At 30.6% G+C, this 15,437-nt stretch overlaps 1 protein-coding gene across 3 annotated transcripts in view; it reads left to right on the plus strand.

The window, feature by feature from the left end:
- Nucleotides 1–15,437, plus strand: part of LOC143257518 (protein FAM184A-like) — a 104,848-nt gene that overhangs the window by 55,915 nt on the left and 33,496 nt on the right. For all 3 annotated transcript variants that reach the window (XR_013031895.1, XM_076516289.1, XM_076516290.1), the window contains 7 exons: nt 854–1,560; nt 2,820–2,895; nt 3,471–3,591; nt 7,762–7,943; nt 8,171–8,377; nt 11,357–11,641; nt 13,230–13,351. Coding sequence is in view for 2 of the 3 variants with exons in the window: in XM_076516289.1 (XP_076372404.1) it covers nt 854–1,560; nt 2,820–2,895; nt 3,471–3,591; nt 7,762–7,943; nt 8,171–8,377; nt 11,357–11,641; nt 13,230–13,351 (1,700 nt within the window). In the remaining variant the exon portion in view is untranslated. The remainder of the gene's footprint in view (nt 1–853; nt 1,561–2,819; nt 2,896–3,470; nt 3,592–7,761; nt 7,944–8,170; nt 8,378–11,356; nt 11,642–13,229; nt 13,352–15,437) is intronic.

Here is a 15,437-nt window from a genome sequence, read left to right on the forward strand (position 1 = left end):
TTAACTTGTTTTTGTGCATCGCTTTATCTTTTTTTCTTTCTTTCAAGTGCGCTAAGTTCATTAAAATGCTATTCTTCGTTGGAATATGCTACAGATAGTTCACAGTTCTAGTGTTAAATTGTTTCGTTCCTACTAAGCGTTTTCAGCTCGGCGGGGTGTCAGTTAGGTTAATTTTGTAGCTGAATTGTTTGTAGACAGATTTAACAGGAACTACTATACAGTTAGCGCACCAGTGGGTGGTTGTGATCTATAAACAGCTTTGTGTGACTGTTGCCGTGTGCTTTTAAACGGCTCTGTGATTTTCACTTTGTTCTCCGCTGTTCCCTAATTTTGCAGTAAAATTGTTAAACGTTAAATCTATTTTTCTTTCTTTTGCCCCTGAGTAATTGCCAGTTCATTTTACTATTCCAAAAATCTGCATAAATAAAGTAAAATGTAAATTTCATTTAAATTAATCTTTTACGACTTACTAAATACTTTACGGATTTTGATTTTAATCTCCGTTCAGTTTTACTTGCCTAATGGATTAAGTTAATGAAGTAGAAAAATTCATAAAAACTTGAATTATATTTTTGAGTGAGCGCCATCTATTGAGAAACATAAATAACGACATCATAAGGTTTGTAAATTGTACAAAAACTAACCATTCTGTACATATGCACTACAGAGTAATTAAATGAAAACACATAATGGAAAATCTATCAGAGTCGAAAAATCTTTCGACTATATGTTTTAATAGTTGATATTAAACCAAATAAAAAGTTTATATTTTGACATCTCTTGATTTCCCCTTTTTTATTTAAAATAAGGAAAACTTTATTAAAATAATTTTGTTTATCATTGTTACATGCAGGCAAATCATGAAGTAGAGCTACGAGGTAAAATTAAGGAACTGGAATCTCTTCTAAAAGAAGAAAAACACAGGAAAGCTTATCTAGAAGAACAGCTCCACCTACTAGAGGAGAAACAATTGGCAAGAGAGCAACAGGAAGATGAAACTTCTCAGAAACTTGCTCGATTGTCTCAGGAATTTGAAGATTCTAAAGCTGATCTACAGGCTAAACTAAAAGAATATGAGATCCTTCATCAGGAACTTCTACGAGAAAAAGTTTCTTCTCTCGGAGTGTTACACAACCAGTGTGAGGAGGATATGCAGAACCTTGTCCATGACCAAAATAAACACTTTGAATTGGTAAATAACAATATTGTAAGTGAATTAGATAAAGCCTATGAAAATATCAAAAACCTGAAAGATCAATGTGAACATCTGAAACTAGAAAATGTCCAAATGAAACAAGATTTTGAGCTGGAACTTACAAAACAGCTAGATGAATTACAATCTGAAAAGGAAGAACTTAAATGTTACTTTGAATCAAATATAAAAAGGTTAAAGTCATACTATCTAGAGGAATTAGGAAAGTTAAGTAAAGAAGAGAATTTATTTGAAACTCAGTCCTTTCTTAAGTGGGAGGAGGAAACCTTGGACAGACAAAAACAACTTGAATCAAGAATTGATGAATTGGTAAATAAGCTAGAAGAAAATGAAAAACAGGCAGAAAAGTAAGAGAGCTACTATCAATCAGTATTTTTATTTCACAATATTAGTTCTATGATCTTAATACTGTGTGATATGTGTTTCAGTAGAAACTGTTGATACACACAATACTATTTTTTCGTCAGTCTGCCCTCAAGTGAAACAGTGGTATGTTTGTGGTCTTAAAGTGCTAGATAGCAGGTTTCAATACCTGTGGTGGGCAGAGCACAGGTAGCCCATTATGTAGCTTTGTGCTTAATTCTCAACAAACAGATAGTTCTTAAGTCTTATTATTCTACCTTTAAATATTTTACTTGCTAAAGTGTGAATTGAAGTCATTTGACCCATCTCAGTCCAAATTCATAATTCCTTGCTATTTTCAAGCATAAATATTTTAATGAATGAAATTATACATTTTCCTTGACATGTAGGCTTATCTGATGTTTACTTAGTTAAAAGCCAGCATTAGTTTCTCTTTAATATCTGTTGGATTGAGAACAGTGAATGTATGCTTGATGATTTATGCGTAGATGTTTGACTTTTATCCTGCAAAATATTTGAGTTGGTTACTGTTAATATTTAGGCACAAAGAAAACAGGTCAACTGCTAAAAGTTTACAATTTAATATAAGAATAATTTTTAAGGTAATTGTTTAAAAGAAATATTGTCATAATTTTTAAGCCTTAAGGACAAATATAAATTATAAGAGACATCCTCAGCCTTCCTGCTATTGAAGTCATGGAAAGTTAAATCTATATATTCCTTCTATCACACTTTTTGTAGAAATTTATATTTAAGTGCACATTAAACTGATTAAAACTATCGAAAACTATATATCACAATTAATCCTTTCAAAACAAAAGACAATGTTACAATAACGATTATTATTACCTTGTATACAATCACTTAATTATATTAACACAGTTTAACATTTCATATGTATTTATTGATACTGATTTCTGCTGTTTGTTGGGTATAACAAATGGAATAGGTTGGAGATAGAAAACAGTGTACCATAGGAAACTATAAATTTATGTTTTAGTCTTTACATTAATTAATTATTAGCCTTAGAATTTTTTTTTGTTAATTTAATAAAGATATTCATACATTTTAATACATTTTACAACATTGCTAGACTTTGGCCAAGAATGCATAAGCTATTGTCTTTATAGATTTTTTAAACTGTATATTAGATAAATAAAAATATTGTAAGTGTAATATGTGTCTTATACCATGTATATATACATTTGTAAAGATGTATAAATTTCAGTTTTTTTCTTTGTAGTTATGTAGCTGAAAACAATCAATTGAAGGAAAAAATTGAAAGCAAAATAAAACACATTAAGCTACTGGAGAGCCAGGTAAATACTTTAGAAAGTAATTCATGTTATTGATTTAAGTGAATTAATCCAAACTAAATATGTAATTGTTGTGCAGTTTCTTTCAACTTAGCACTTACATTTGCAATTTACTTTTTATTTTTTTCAACTAACATAAAATTTCTCCTGTTATACATTTCATTGTAAGGTTGTAAGTTGTTCTTGGTTTAAGAAAAGAATCACTGTTTGAAGTGATTACATATGCTATATGACAGCAAAATATTTGTTTTTAAAATGTGTCTGTATCGTATCTGTAGACAAAATACGAGAAGAAAAATATTTATTAGCAAGATTTTTCACATTATAGCATTTTGAAAGACAAATACCTAACATGTCATTTTAAATAAGACTTCATTATACTGATATAATTACATTTAGGTTCCTCAACAATTGTTTAATATTATATTTTTTGTGAAGATGTGTTTTTATTTCCTCATTAGACTTAGCAGTAATAAACCACAAAAATAGTTTACTTGATGTACAGTTGTTGATTAAGTCAAGGACAATGCATGTACAGGATTACAAACATATTTTCCTAATTTAGTATTACTCCTTAGATGACAAAAAGCAAAGAGGAATTACTGAAACTTACACCTCGACTAAAACAGTCAGAGGCAACAGTAAATCAACTGAAAAATTCCTACACAACACATACACAGGACTTGATGACCAAAGCACGTAAGTAAGATATTCTTTGTGTATTTATTATCATTTGAGGTATTTCTTATTGCCCAATGCTTATGCAAAACATTCTAAAGGTGAGGGTTAATAAGTCCTTGAACATTTTAGTGTTTAAAGTCCTTTATAATAAATTAAGCTGTGGAAACATACACCAAAGATAGAAAATAATTATACCAAAAACTCAAAACATTTTTTACCATCCTTTTCAAAAAGTGTTAATCCATAAAATATGCTTGAAGTCACTATACTATTGAATTTGTAACAGTGATACTATTTCTTCTGGGTTAAACATGATAACCTGTCCTTCATTAAAAATAGTTGGCTGTTAAACAGTTTTCTCTACCTGTGACTTAAACCCACTAGTATTATATGTATGTGGGACTAATGCTGTACCTAACTAAACTACCATGACCCGTATCACCAGTGCAAATAACTCATCTTGTTTGCTATAATATCCTCCTACTCAGTCAAGGTGTATTCATGCATCCACAACACAACATAGCAACTTTAAATATACACTCATTCTACAGACAGCTGTCAAATTCTCAATGCATTTCTCAGAAGTCATTTACATCAGTCCAACAACACATTCAAGCCAAGAATCTTGTACACCAATCACAAATAATACACATTTCATTTTCAAGGACTAATAAAGGGCCATTTAATCCATCTAGGCTAATCCATTTATAACTATCATGCCACTCCAAACAATATACAGGAATTCTTTTCCTATATCCAACTTTAAAATCTAAAATACTGATCCAATTCCCTCTTAAACTTGTTCAGTATTGCAGCTTTTACACAGTTCAAGGTTAACTCCTCTATTAGAAAAGTAACACAGCCTTATGTGGAGTGAACTCTGAGTTGTAATTCCTTAAATATGTGCCTCTATTCTTACTGCCTGCAGAGTTATTTATGAAATGTCTTCTTGATTTATATATTTCAAATCTCTGACGATCATGAAAACCTCTGTGGTATTTATAAATGGGACCAATTCCACAAAAAGTGTCAGATAGATTATTTTATAATAACTGTGTGTGTTTTTATAGCAAAGCCACATTGTGCCACTAAAGGGAATTGAACCTTTGATTTTAGTATGGTAAATGCATAGACTTACTGCTGGCCCACCAGGGGACTCTACAATAACAGCAGAGTTTGTACAGTAAATTTACAATAGTTTTAGCGAGAGAGACAGTTAGACTGCTATTTCTCTTTAGTGTGCAAATAATCAAACTGACACATTTTGAACAAATGAATATAACCTTTATTCAGAAAATAAAAGAAAAACAGTAATCATACCCACTGGTGTTTAGTTTTGCCCCCTATCTATCTTGCAGTTGAATACTCTTAAACTAAATAGGATAGTCATTCCAAAAAGTAAGTATGCATTTCTTGTAGGTTTGTTAATGGAGAACTGAACCAAGAAAGTGTGCACAAACCTAGAATTTTAACATGCTTTATTTTGTCCAGTGGATGTCATTACCTTGTAACCTCCATTTCTTGAGATTATTCGTTGGCAGTAGCTTTTACTCAACACCAATATTGGTCAAAAAAGATATTCCAGTTTTTGTGGGTGGAGAAAATGTTACCTGCTAAAAAAATAAAGTAACTAGATCAAAGTAATCTTAGCAACTTTCTGCTTTCTGTACCCTGGCTTGTTTCATTGATAGAACTGAAGTTATATAGTTTAAAATGTTGGAATGATTCCCATATCAATATAGGAGGTTTATGGTATATGATATTCCTACAAATCACACCTCTATCATTCCCCTGATTTCTTCTCTTCCCAACAAAAATATATCAAGATATTTCAATCTATTCTTGTACATTAACCCTTAAAACCTGGAATCATAGTGTTAGCTGTCCTCAAAACTCTTTCAAATAACTCAATACTCTTTCTTAAATAAGATGACCATAACAGAACACAAGCCATATAAGTTCTAAACAGTATCTGGTACAGTGAACCTATGATCTCCTTTGATTTATACTTAGTACTTCTATATATATGACTAAAGTCTTGTTTACATTATGATTTGCTGATGTACATTTTCCAAAAACCTCTAGAGATTTTTGTAATAAGTGCCCTCGGATCTTTTCTCTTCATCAACATTACCTGGAGTTTTCCGAGGAAGACTATGAGAATTGCTAATGTTGTAATAAAAAATATATTAAGACTGAAAGGTCTCTTACAGGAGTTAGCTCAGCTGAGTAAATAAGGTATATTTCTTTAACAGCTGAGTTAAAAATCTGCCCAAGCAATTTATTTAACCATCTGCTCAGTTCATATACCATTAGTGATGAAATTATCATTACCTGGGCACCAAAATAAGGACTCAAGACATTTAAAAAATCTCCTGCAGTCAAAGTTTCAGCCCAGGTTCTGGGTTAATCCACATGCTCTACACTCTGCCACTAATGTTATACAACTGCTCAACTTGTCCATTGCAGTACCTATATGTAATGCATGATTTCAAACAACCCAGTATACATAATTCTAACTTAAACGTCTTAAATATCAAAAGGATAAAGTTAGGAAACAGATTATACAGATGAATGGTAATACATTTAAAACCTTATAACTTTACATTTTTTTTATTTTTTGTGGAATTTGGTAATATTTAAAGCATTTAAATTATGGTGGTGGCTTTATGACATCTACTCTCTCTTCAGAGATATTTACTTCCACAATAGCTTCTTTATCATATGCTAATCACTTGTTTCTTATGACTCATTTATTTTTCTTAAATAAAGAAAGTTCTACATAACATGTAGAAGTTGTGGAACAAAAAATGAAAAATGTTCAACTTAGAATTAATAGAGAAGGGATGCTCTGTCTTTTTTTTCCTGATGCCTTTCTTATTTGGTCTTCAGTTTTATTATGAAATATCTATGATATATGTAGTAAAATTAACTTGCATTTCTATCTATAGAACAGAAGTGTGTTGAGCCTTCACAAATCCTGAAGTTTAGCTTGTCATCTGTGTATATGATGTTTAAAGTAAGTTGTATGTAAAACAACTACATACCCTTCATATATTTAGTAAAAGAAAAACATCACAGGTGTGCATATGTTATTTTACAAAAATAAACCTCTTCATTATGTATATAAATTGTTGTTTGCCAGTTTATTACTTCTCTGAACGAACATCCTAACAGAAATTTTTCTGTTAACACTAACATTTAATATGTTCATTGTTTTTTCAGAAAACACATTTAAAAAGAAATATAAGGACTAATGTTTTTCATACTTGCATTAAGGAAAAACAGAAAAATTATGACTTTTTTAAAAAAAAACCTAATACATAATAGAGTAAACATTTTTTCTCTTCCATTATTTTTGTACATTTTTATAAACAATTAATTAAGCATTAGGAACATGCCCAGTTTTCAACTGTATTGCACAGAAGATGTAGGTATATCTATTAAGTTTTATGTTATAAAATAATAGTGTCAGATGAAACACTGTGTATGCTTGTAGGTCATGTTAGTAGGTGGATCAGTGAGGAAATGGAAGGTCACTTTGTTAGAGATGATAATTCAATAATCTTTTGTGCAGCTTCCTTAGGTACTGTAATTAACAGATATTTTAATTCTGTTTACAATGATGTGATCTATGTACATACTTTTAGCTGTATGTTGCCTTTGATTGGATCACATCCTTGTGTTGAGTTGAAAAAAAGTATGTTACTTAGATTGCATAATACTGTTATTTTGATCAAACCTGTGTCCTGAATACAGTAACATATTTTGCTGTCATTTTGGTGAAATCTCTGTGTTAAGTACAATTAATGTATTAATACTAGATATAAATGACTAATAACAACAAAATGTTTCTATTTCATTGAATACTCAATGTTTCACTTTACGACTTCTTCAGAAGCATTCGGTAAAACAAACTAAAACTAACAAAGGTTTGAAGCTTAACATATGTTACCATTAATACCAAATATATCTAAAGTATCTTACCATTATTTAAATCATATCTCTGTGCCAAATACATCTGAAGTATGTGACCATTATTTAAATCATATAACTGTACTGACTACATCTAAAATGAGTGGTCATTATTTAATCATATATCTGTACTCAGTGCATCTAAGGTATATTGCCATTGTTAAAATCACGTCTCTGTACATTGTACATCTAATGAATGTTACTGTTATTCAGATCACATCTCTTTGCTGGAAGCAACCAAACTGGAACATGAGACTACGATTCTCAATCTTAAAGAGAATATTGCAATGCTAAAAGAAAAAGTTCAAAAACTAGAAAAATCAAAGTCAGAGTCCGAAACATCTGCCAAACAGACAGAAGCAGAATTACTTTCTAATATATCAAACTTGAAAAAGGTTTGTGTTACAAATGTAAAGTATCTGATAAAAACATTATAATTTTTTTATAACTGTTTTATCTTTGTCTCTCATTTGGAGTTTTAATCATTATATTTCCATTTATTAATTCCCAGTTAAAAGTTTTAAACACTAGATTAAATTTGTGTCAAAACTTAAAAGTTTTGGAAAATTTTGTTTTCATTAAAAATAATATCTTAAAGATATAATATTGTTTTAACACAAAGGACCTGGAAGAGTTAGAAGGGTCTAAGAACAGGCTTCAAGAACAGTTTGAACAAAAGAGGATTGCTCTTAAATGTCAAAGTTCAGAAAGGGAAGAAGCTGTACAAGCTACATATGAAAAACAACTCCAAGAACTGAGAGAACAACACAGAACTCAAATTGTGACCATAAATAACCAGTGGGATCACAAAATGAAGAACAAAATAGAGGTGTGTGTGTGTGTCTGGTTTTAATAATGAATTTTCTGTAATTTGATATGCAGATTTAAAAAATAATGGTCTTTTTTTTTTCCTTTTAGGTTCGAATTTTTTACAAATTGGGAAGAAAAACTTAAATCAAATTATTGTTTCATTTACCACAATGAAATATTTTTATTATCTTTATTAACAGAAATACAGACAAACTGAAGGGAAAATCAGTAATGTCAAACAATATGCATCTTCATTCACCCTGATTTTATTTGTGAAATCTGTGTATTTTAGTCTCAAAACTACATGTTGTGGCCCTTCTTTTATGTATTGCACTTGAAATATCTCGTTTCAATGACCAGCAGTAATCAGCCACTATGCTGATGTTCCACATTACCTGTCACATCCTCCTCATTTCCCTATGTCTTAATGAAACATTTCCTCTTGTTCTTTGCTGACAGCACCAATATTTTCAGAGAAATAACCAATAGTATAAGAAATGAACCTTAAAGCTCATATTATAATCCAACTCTTTGAATTTATCGAGCATGTTATTGACAATATTTTTGTAATTTGGGTCATTGTTGTTTCCAAAAACTTTGTTAATAACGTTTTTAAAGGCAATACATGCTTCTTTTTCAACTTTTCTAATTTTCTTTTTGAACTCTTCATCCAAAATAATTTCCTAATCTAAGGTCCAACAAAAAATCTCTTCTTAGAGTTTTGTTTCTGAAAGAGCTGGGAATTGCTCACATAGATATGTGAAATTGTCGTTTTCTTTGTCTAAGGACTTTACAAACTGCTTCATGAAGTCCAGCTTTATGTGAAGTGGAAGTAACAGGACTTTCTTTATGTTAACCAAACTTTCATGTTCAATGTTTTTTGATCCTGCTATTAGAATGACTCTGTGTGGCCATTGCTTCTATATCCAGTTCTGAATTTCATACTTTGCTGTTCATTTCACACAAAAAATATGGAAACTTTGTATAAAAATGTTATTGATCCAACAACATACTAAGGGCTTTTAAGTCTCCAAAAAGAAGCTAACCATGTTCTTTGTATTTTACTTTACGAAGAAAAAATTCGAGATTTTTGTACACTTTCTTCAAGTGAACCAAATGAACAACATAAACAGATGTACATATGTTATTATTCTCAAGGAGAATATCTTTTAGACCTCTTTTGGAGGAATCTTTGAACAATTACCATTTACATGGTTCTTAGACTGCAGCTCCTAGCATTCAGCAATATTTTTTCAATAAACCAGTGAATCTTTTTGCAAAAAGTATGTTATAAACTCTGTCAATCACTATTTTTGTACCAGTAAAATGATGTCCCCAGTGAAACTAAGTTCTCAGCCCAAAGTCTAGACCCAAAAACCTCTGAAGAAACCTTTGGAAAGTCCAATTCCTAACCAAATCATTGAATTCACCTTGTGTGAAAAGTTGTGGTTCAATAAACGTTTCAGGCTGAAAACATTTACTATCATCATTTTTATTGGCTTGAGATTCAGAATCAGATGAAACTCTAACAAGATTCTCTCATGAAGCAGGTACAGGTACATCTAGTCCATGAACAACAGCAGATTGGAGGTTCAAATAAGAAATGCCATTTTTATTTTAAGTGTTGTAGTCTTGTATTTTATGTGAGCAAAAATGGTAGTTATCTCTGTGGTTTTTAGGGTAGAATTCCGAAAGACAAAGACCTTTTTTTACCTTTATTCCATTGCCTCAACTCTTCAACACAAATGATACATACTTTGTGCAGATCCCATTTTATTCCAAAATATGAGTAATACGTTTTTTTGGTGATTTTTTTAATGGTTTGTCATTAAAAGGTCCATTACACAACTTGTTGTTGTTGTAGTGATAAATATTGAAAACAAAGATATAGTATCAAAATGCATGCATAAACAAATACTGTTCAGAAATGACATGTCATGCAACCTATTAACCATTGTTTAACTAGTGGAGTGTTTCTCCTGGGTTCTAGAAAGTTGGATAAAAATTCCGCATTGTGATTGGTCTGGAGAAATCTATAGCCAGTGGTTGTCAACATTTTAAACATAACAAAATGTGACTCGATTTCAGTGAAAATGTTATATGTTAAAATTAGAAGCCTTAGTATTTTTATAGACTTTTAACCCAGATACATTTTTCACTCTAATTTATATATGTCTTCCAGTTTGATTAAATTTATTATTGTAAGTTTAATTTTGTAACAGAATAAATTGCAAATCAGTACTCATTAGGACAAGTTTTGGCTTTCATTTCTGTAGTAGATGTTAAATTATATCAACCAATACACTTTCAAGGTAAGTTACGTTCACTAAACCAGTTTGTTTCAAATCTCATATATAGTCAATCTGACTTAGGATTTGAATAAAATATATCATTTACTTAAAATAATAAATTGAATATATTTAATTCTCCTTTACATTTGTGAGATGTCACTTTACTAGCTCAAGCAATTTAAACCTTTTCTTTAAAGTGACAGCATTCATGTATATTGTGTGTTTGTTAGCTCAGAAACATAATTGTATTGTGTTTTTTTTACTGTATTAAAGTTTAATTCACCTATTATTTAATTTCACTTATCCCATTCTTGTAAATTACACTTCAAAGAAAGATACAGAATAGTTCACATCAGCGTTTTTGAACATAAGAATAGATGATATTTTAAAAATTATGTGTAATATTTTAATTTCTCTCTCTGATTTCAACCACTGAAAGCCATTCCAAGCACAAGCTATAACACACATTTTTATCCTTATTTTAAACTTGTCTACTCATTATGAGAATGATTGCACTAGTGAACAAAATGTCACACCTGTTCTAAAAACAAATCTTCCTTACTGTAAAAGCTGTAAATTGTAATAAAATGATATATACTGTTTCTTAAAAGTATCATTTCTACTTTAATAAAGGTTTTCTGTGTTGTAATGAATTATATTTTTCTTCTATATTTACTTCACTAATTATATATTAACCTTTGCATAAGGAATTTGAAAATCAACTTAAAGACAAAAGACAAGTGGTGGAATCACAGAAGCAGGAATATGAAATGATTATTGCTAACCTGGAAAAACAGTTAAAGAATATGTCTCAAGAAGAGGATGAAAAGGCCACCAGTTTACATATGGCTTTAGATGAAAGAAATAAGAATTTGAATAGTACTCAAAAACTGGTAACATCATTGTCACTACAGGTGACCCAACTGGAAGAAAACCTCACAACAACTAAAAGTGAGCTAAAAGAAGTGAAAGAGAGTCTTCATAAATCTCAGGTTTGTAATATTTTCTTCATTCTGTTGCTGCAAAGTTTGTACTGACAATGTCCCCTGCTAGTACAGTGGTAAGTCTACAGATTTACAACGCTAAAATCAGGGATTCTATTCCCCTTGGTGAGCTCTGCAGATAGTCCAGTGTGGCTTTGCTATAAAAAAAAACACACATATGTACTGACATATATAAGAATCAGAAGAGAGCATGGAAACAACTATGATAACAGAAACACAGAGAAAATCAGGCATGTTATTATTATTTATAACATCAGCCCTCATTCTTTAACTTTCATACTAATCCAAAGTTATTCAAGCAGTTTTATGTTAGTTGAAGTAAAAGGCATGTCCCAGTTTTCCCCATATAAACAACACACTATTAAATAAAACATTTTTTTCCTGTTCTTTATTATTTTACTCTTTGCAGACTAGGAGAGGTGACTCTTACATAGTTCAGCTTTCTGCAGGGAATCTAGAAGGAAATCTGTTCACAAATATTTTATATTTGTATGTAGCTGTCATCAACTATTTCTCTCCATACATTTTATAAACACAAAGTCTTTATTAAAAACAGACCTGGGGTATGCTTTAGATAAAGTTTAAGAACTAAAGAAAAATGCTACATCTGATATAAAATCTAGGACACAGTCGTTAATTTGACACAGTCTTTTGGCCTAACCTTTCTTAGGGTGATGTTTGTTAATGTTGTATATACAGAGCACACTTAAATATCACTAAGAAAGATAACAGTAAGAGAACCTGCAAAACGTGGTTTGAAGTGTATGTGTAAATAAATACAAAGTTGATACATGAGAGGCAAGAGTGGGAAAATGTGGAGTATATCAATAGTAAAGCACGAAAAAGTTTTTCTCGTATAAACCATCTGAAGAAATTGTATATCACATCCTGAGGCATTGTAACGTGTTTCACTTTGGTGACAAGATTATTTTTACCATGACTTCTTACCAAGAAAATTTATTTTGGTACAAAGACAGTAACAAAAATATTTTAGAGAAACCTAAAAATAAATTAGTTACTATTAATACAAAAACTCCTTTGTCTAATGACCCTGCTTCCCCCACCACACACACTTGATTGAATTAACTGAGTATTGGATTTTGAGTGCCAGACTTTGTGTGTTACAATTGTGCATTGTCTATCACTCCAAGCTCAAAACTTTATTATCCAGTTAACTCATTCCATCTGTATTGCTTGCTAGTGTGTGGTCCTTCATTTTACTTCTAAGTTGTAAATTGTGTTAAACTAGTCCTTATTAACTTTCTAAAAATTAGATTTGCAAACATTTATCATATATATTGCTCTTGCAGTTATGTATTGCCTATTAATCGGCTCTTTAAATATTCAGCCATTCATCCAGCTAAAACAATTAAATTTATGACCTTCTTAATCCAAAAACAAACAAAACTTGAACTTAAAACTTTCAGTGAGTATATTATGTATAGAATGTTTATACTATTTCATATACGTTAATGTACACGTGTTTATTAACTCCTTATTTCAAAATATTGTTTCCATGAGTTAAATGGATAGTTTTGTGCAAGGACAATAATGAAAAATCCATAAATCTTACTAGGAAGAGCTTGTTGCTAAACAGAAGATCTGGGATGAAGAGAAGGTCTCAATTCAAAAAGAACATGTCAAACAACAGGAGCAACTGACCAGTTCATTGAATAAAAGTTGGCAGGAAGAAATGAGGTATTGTATTAAGATTTAACAGTCTGTCAATCAGAATACTTACATTATTTCAGTATGTGACTAAAGTATACAGTACTTATTATATCTTAGAATGATGATCTATTGAAGGTCTTGTGTATGTATACACAGTGAATTTTGTAACATACATATACACACAACATAAACATTTTGAGATTTGTTTACTGTTTCTTAAATATACATATAACATGAGCATTTGGAAATTTGTGTGTTACAAATTCAGTATTTAGAGAGCTTTCCTTTCATTATATATGTACATATATAAGATGGTTCCCAATATGGGAGCTGAGGACACTTTCAAGGGCCATAGCACAAAAGTATTTCTTCTCAAATGCCCCTGAAATCTGAAAAAGTGCCCACAATGTGCACTAACAGGATGCACTAGCAAAGGGGTTAGTTTTAAAGGAAATAACCACAGTTGATGTTTTAGATCAGAATGGTTACTGACTTTTCAACATAAGTTGAAAATTAAGTTATTAACATTGCTAGTTGTGTCGGTATTATCCATCAACAAACTTATATAACTCAAAAATATTCTGTTGTTGATTTTAATCTTTCCATCAAGATTGGTCTACATGTCACCCAGTACTTTGTGTTAAAAGATGTATCTTGGTTAATACATACATTTCTGTCCATTTTCTGTAGTTCATAGTTATCCCAGATATTTAAGATTCTTTATTTAAAAATGATATACTGCAACAAACCAAACATTAATATACCTTTCTTCACTCCATCCACACTGATTCTCTGTTACCTTGTTTAATGCGTTGCCTCCCACGTGACCCACCAGTGGATTGTGGTAGTCTGCCAGTAAGACCCACTGATGAGTCTTGCTCTATTTTCTTTTTAAAGGGCCACTTATTGGCTGGGACACAACAGCTACATATATATGATCTTCTTAAAAAGTAATTGTAAAATGACTAGTGGGACCCTGGAAAGTATCAGCAAAATAGGCTTGGAAGCCAATGTGTTAAATGTTATATACATATATGTATAAACCTTAAAAAAATTAAATTGATATTTATGTAGTTAATGTTTTATTAACTTATTGTCTTTGTAGGTTTGAGTATATTAATATAAAACTAACATTTTGTCTACTTTCTGATAATATCTATGATCTATAAAGTGCTTGAAATTCCCATATTCTCCAAAGTAACAAAAGCTGTTTATTCAGTAATGTATCATACATTACGTTCAGTACTGTACTATGCACTCATTTAATATTGTTGCATACAGTTTACTTAGCAACATACAATCATAATTACTGTCAAAGTTCAATGCAACAGTTAGGCAGTTTAAATTTATCAGTGATACAGTGAGGCAAGTTAAGTTGTTAAAGAAGCACATGTTTTACTTAAGTTCACATCACTCATAGTATGGAGCAATACATTCTTTCCTCTGGTTGAAAAAGAAAGGGGGAGAGTACATCTGACCTTTGGTCCCCTAGCAATGTTGTCTGTGTTCACATAACATCGAGAGTAATTATGTTATGTATCATATGTTTCACCTACTAATGTAACGTACATCTGACATTTAGTAATAATTTCATAATTCTCATTGAAAAGCATGTATTCATGTTCATGTAGATATATTTTTATATTTGTGATTTAGTAATATCATATAACTGTTTCATAGAAATAGCAAAAATCTTGTTTAATGGTGTACACTAGATCTATCATATTTGTGATTTTAAAGTGTGTCACATATTACATGTAATATTGTAGTAAACACCTTGATTTATAATTTAACATGTATGCCATTTAGTAGTAAAGCAGAGATCTTTCTTTTTTAATATATCTATGTATATGAACATGACGTAATTGAAATGTAAGCTTTTCAAGTTTAAAGTAAAATTATTTGTGTTTATAATTTAGTTTTACAAGATTCAAAAAACATATTGTTCCTCCCAAATGTTAGACATGAATAAATTATGACCAGCAAAGGTTAATAGTTCAGTATGTCCACTGCCAAAAGACACTCTCTAGTAAAATTAAAATGCCAAGTTCATATCTCTTGATGTATAAACAATGTATTTAGAATGTTTAATGGGGAGTCTCTCTTCATACCA

Source organism: Tachypleus tridentatus, chromosome 7, assembly GCF_004210375.1.
Source record: "Tachypleus tridentatus isolate NWPU-2018 chromosome 7, ASM421037v1, whole genome shotgun sequence".
Classification (NCBI taxonomy): Eukaryota; Metazoa; Arthropoda; class Merostomata; order Xiphosura; family Limulidae; genus Tachypleus; species Tachypleus tridentatus.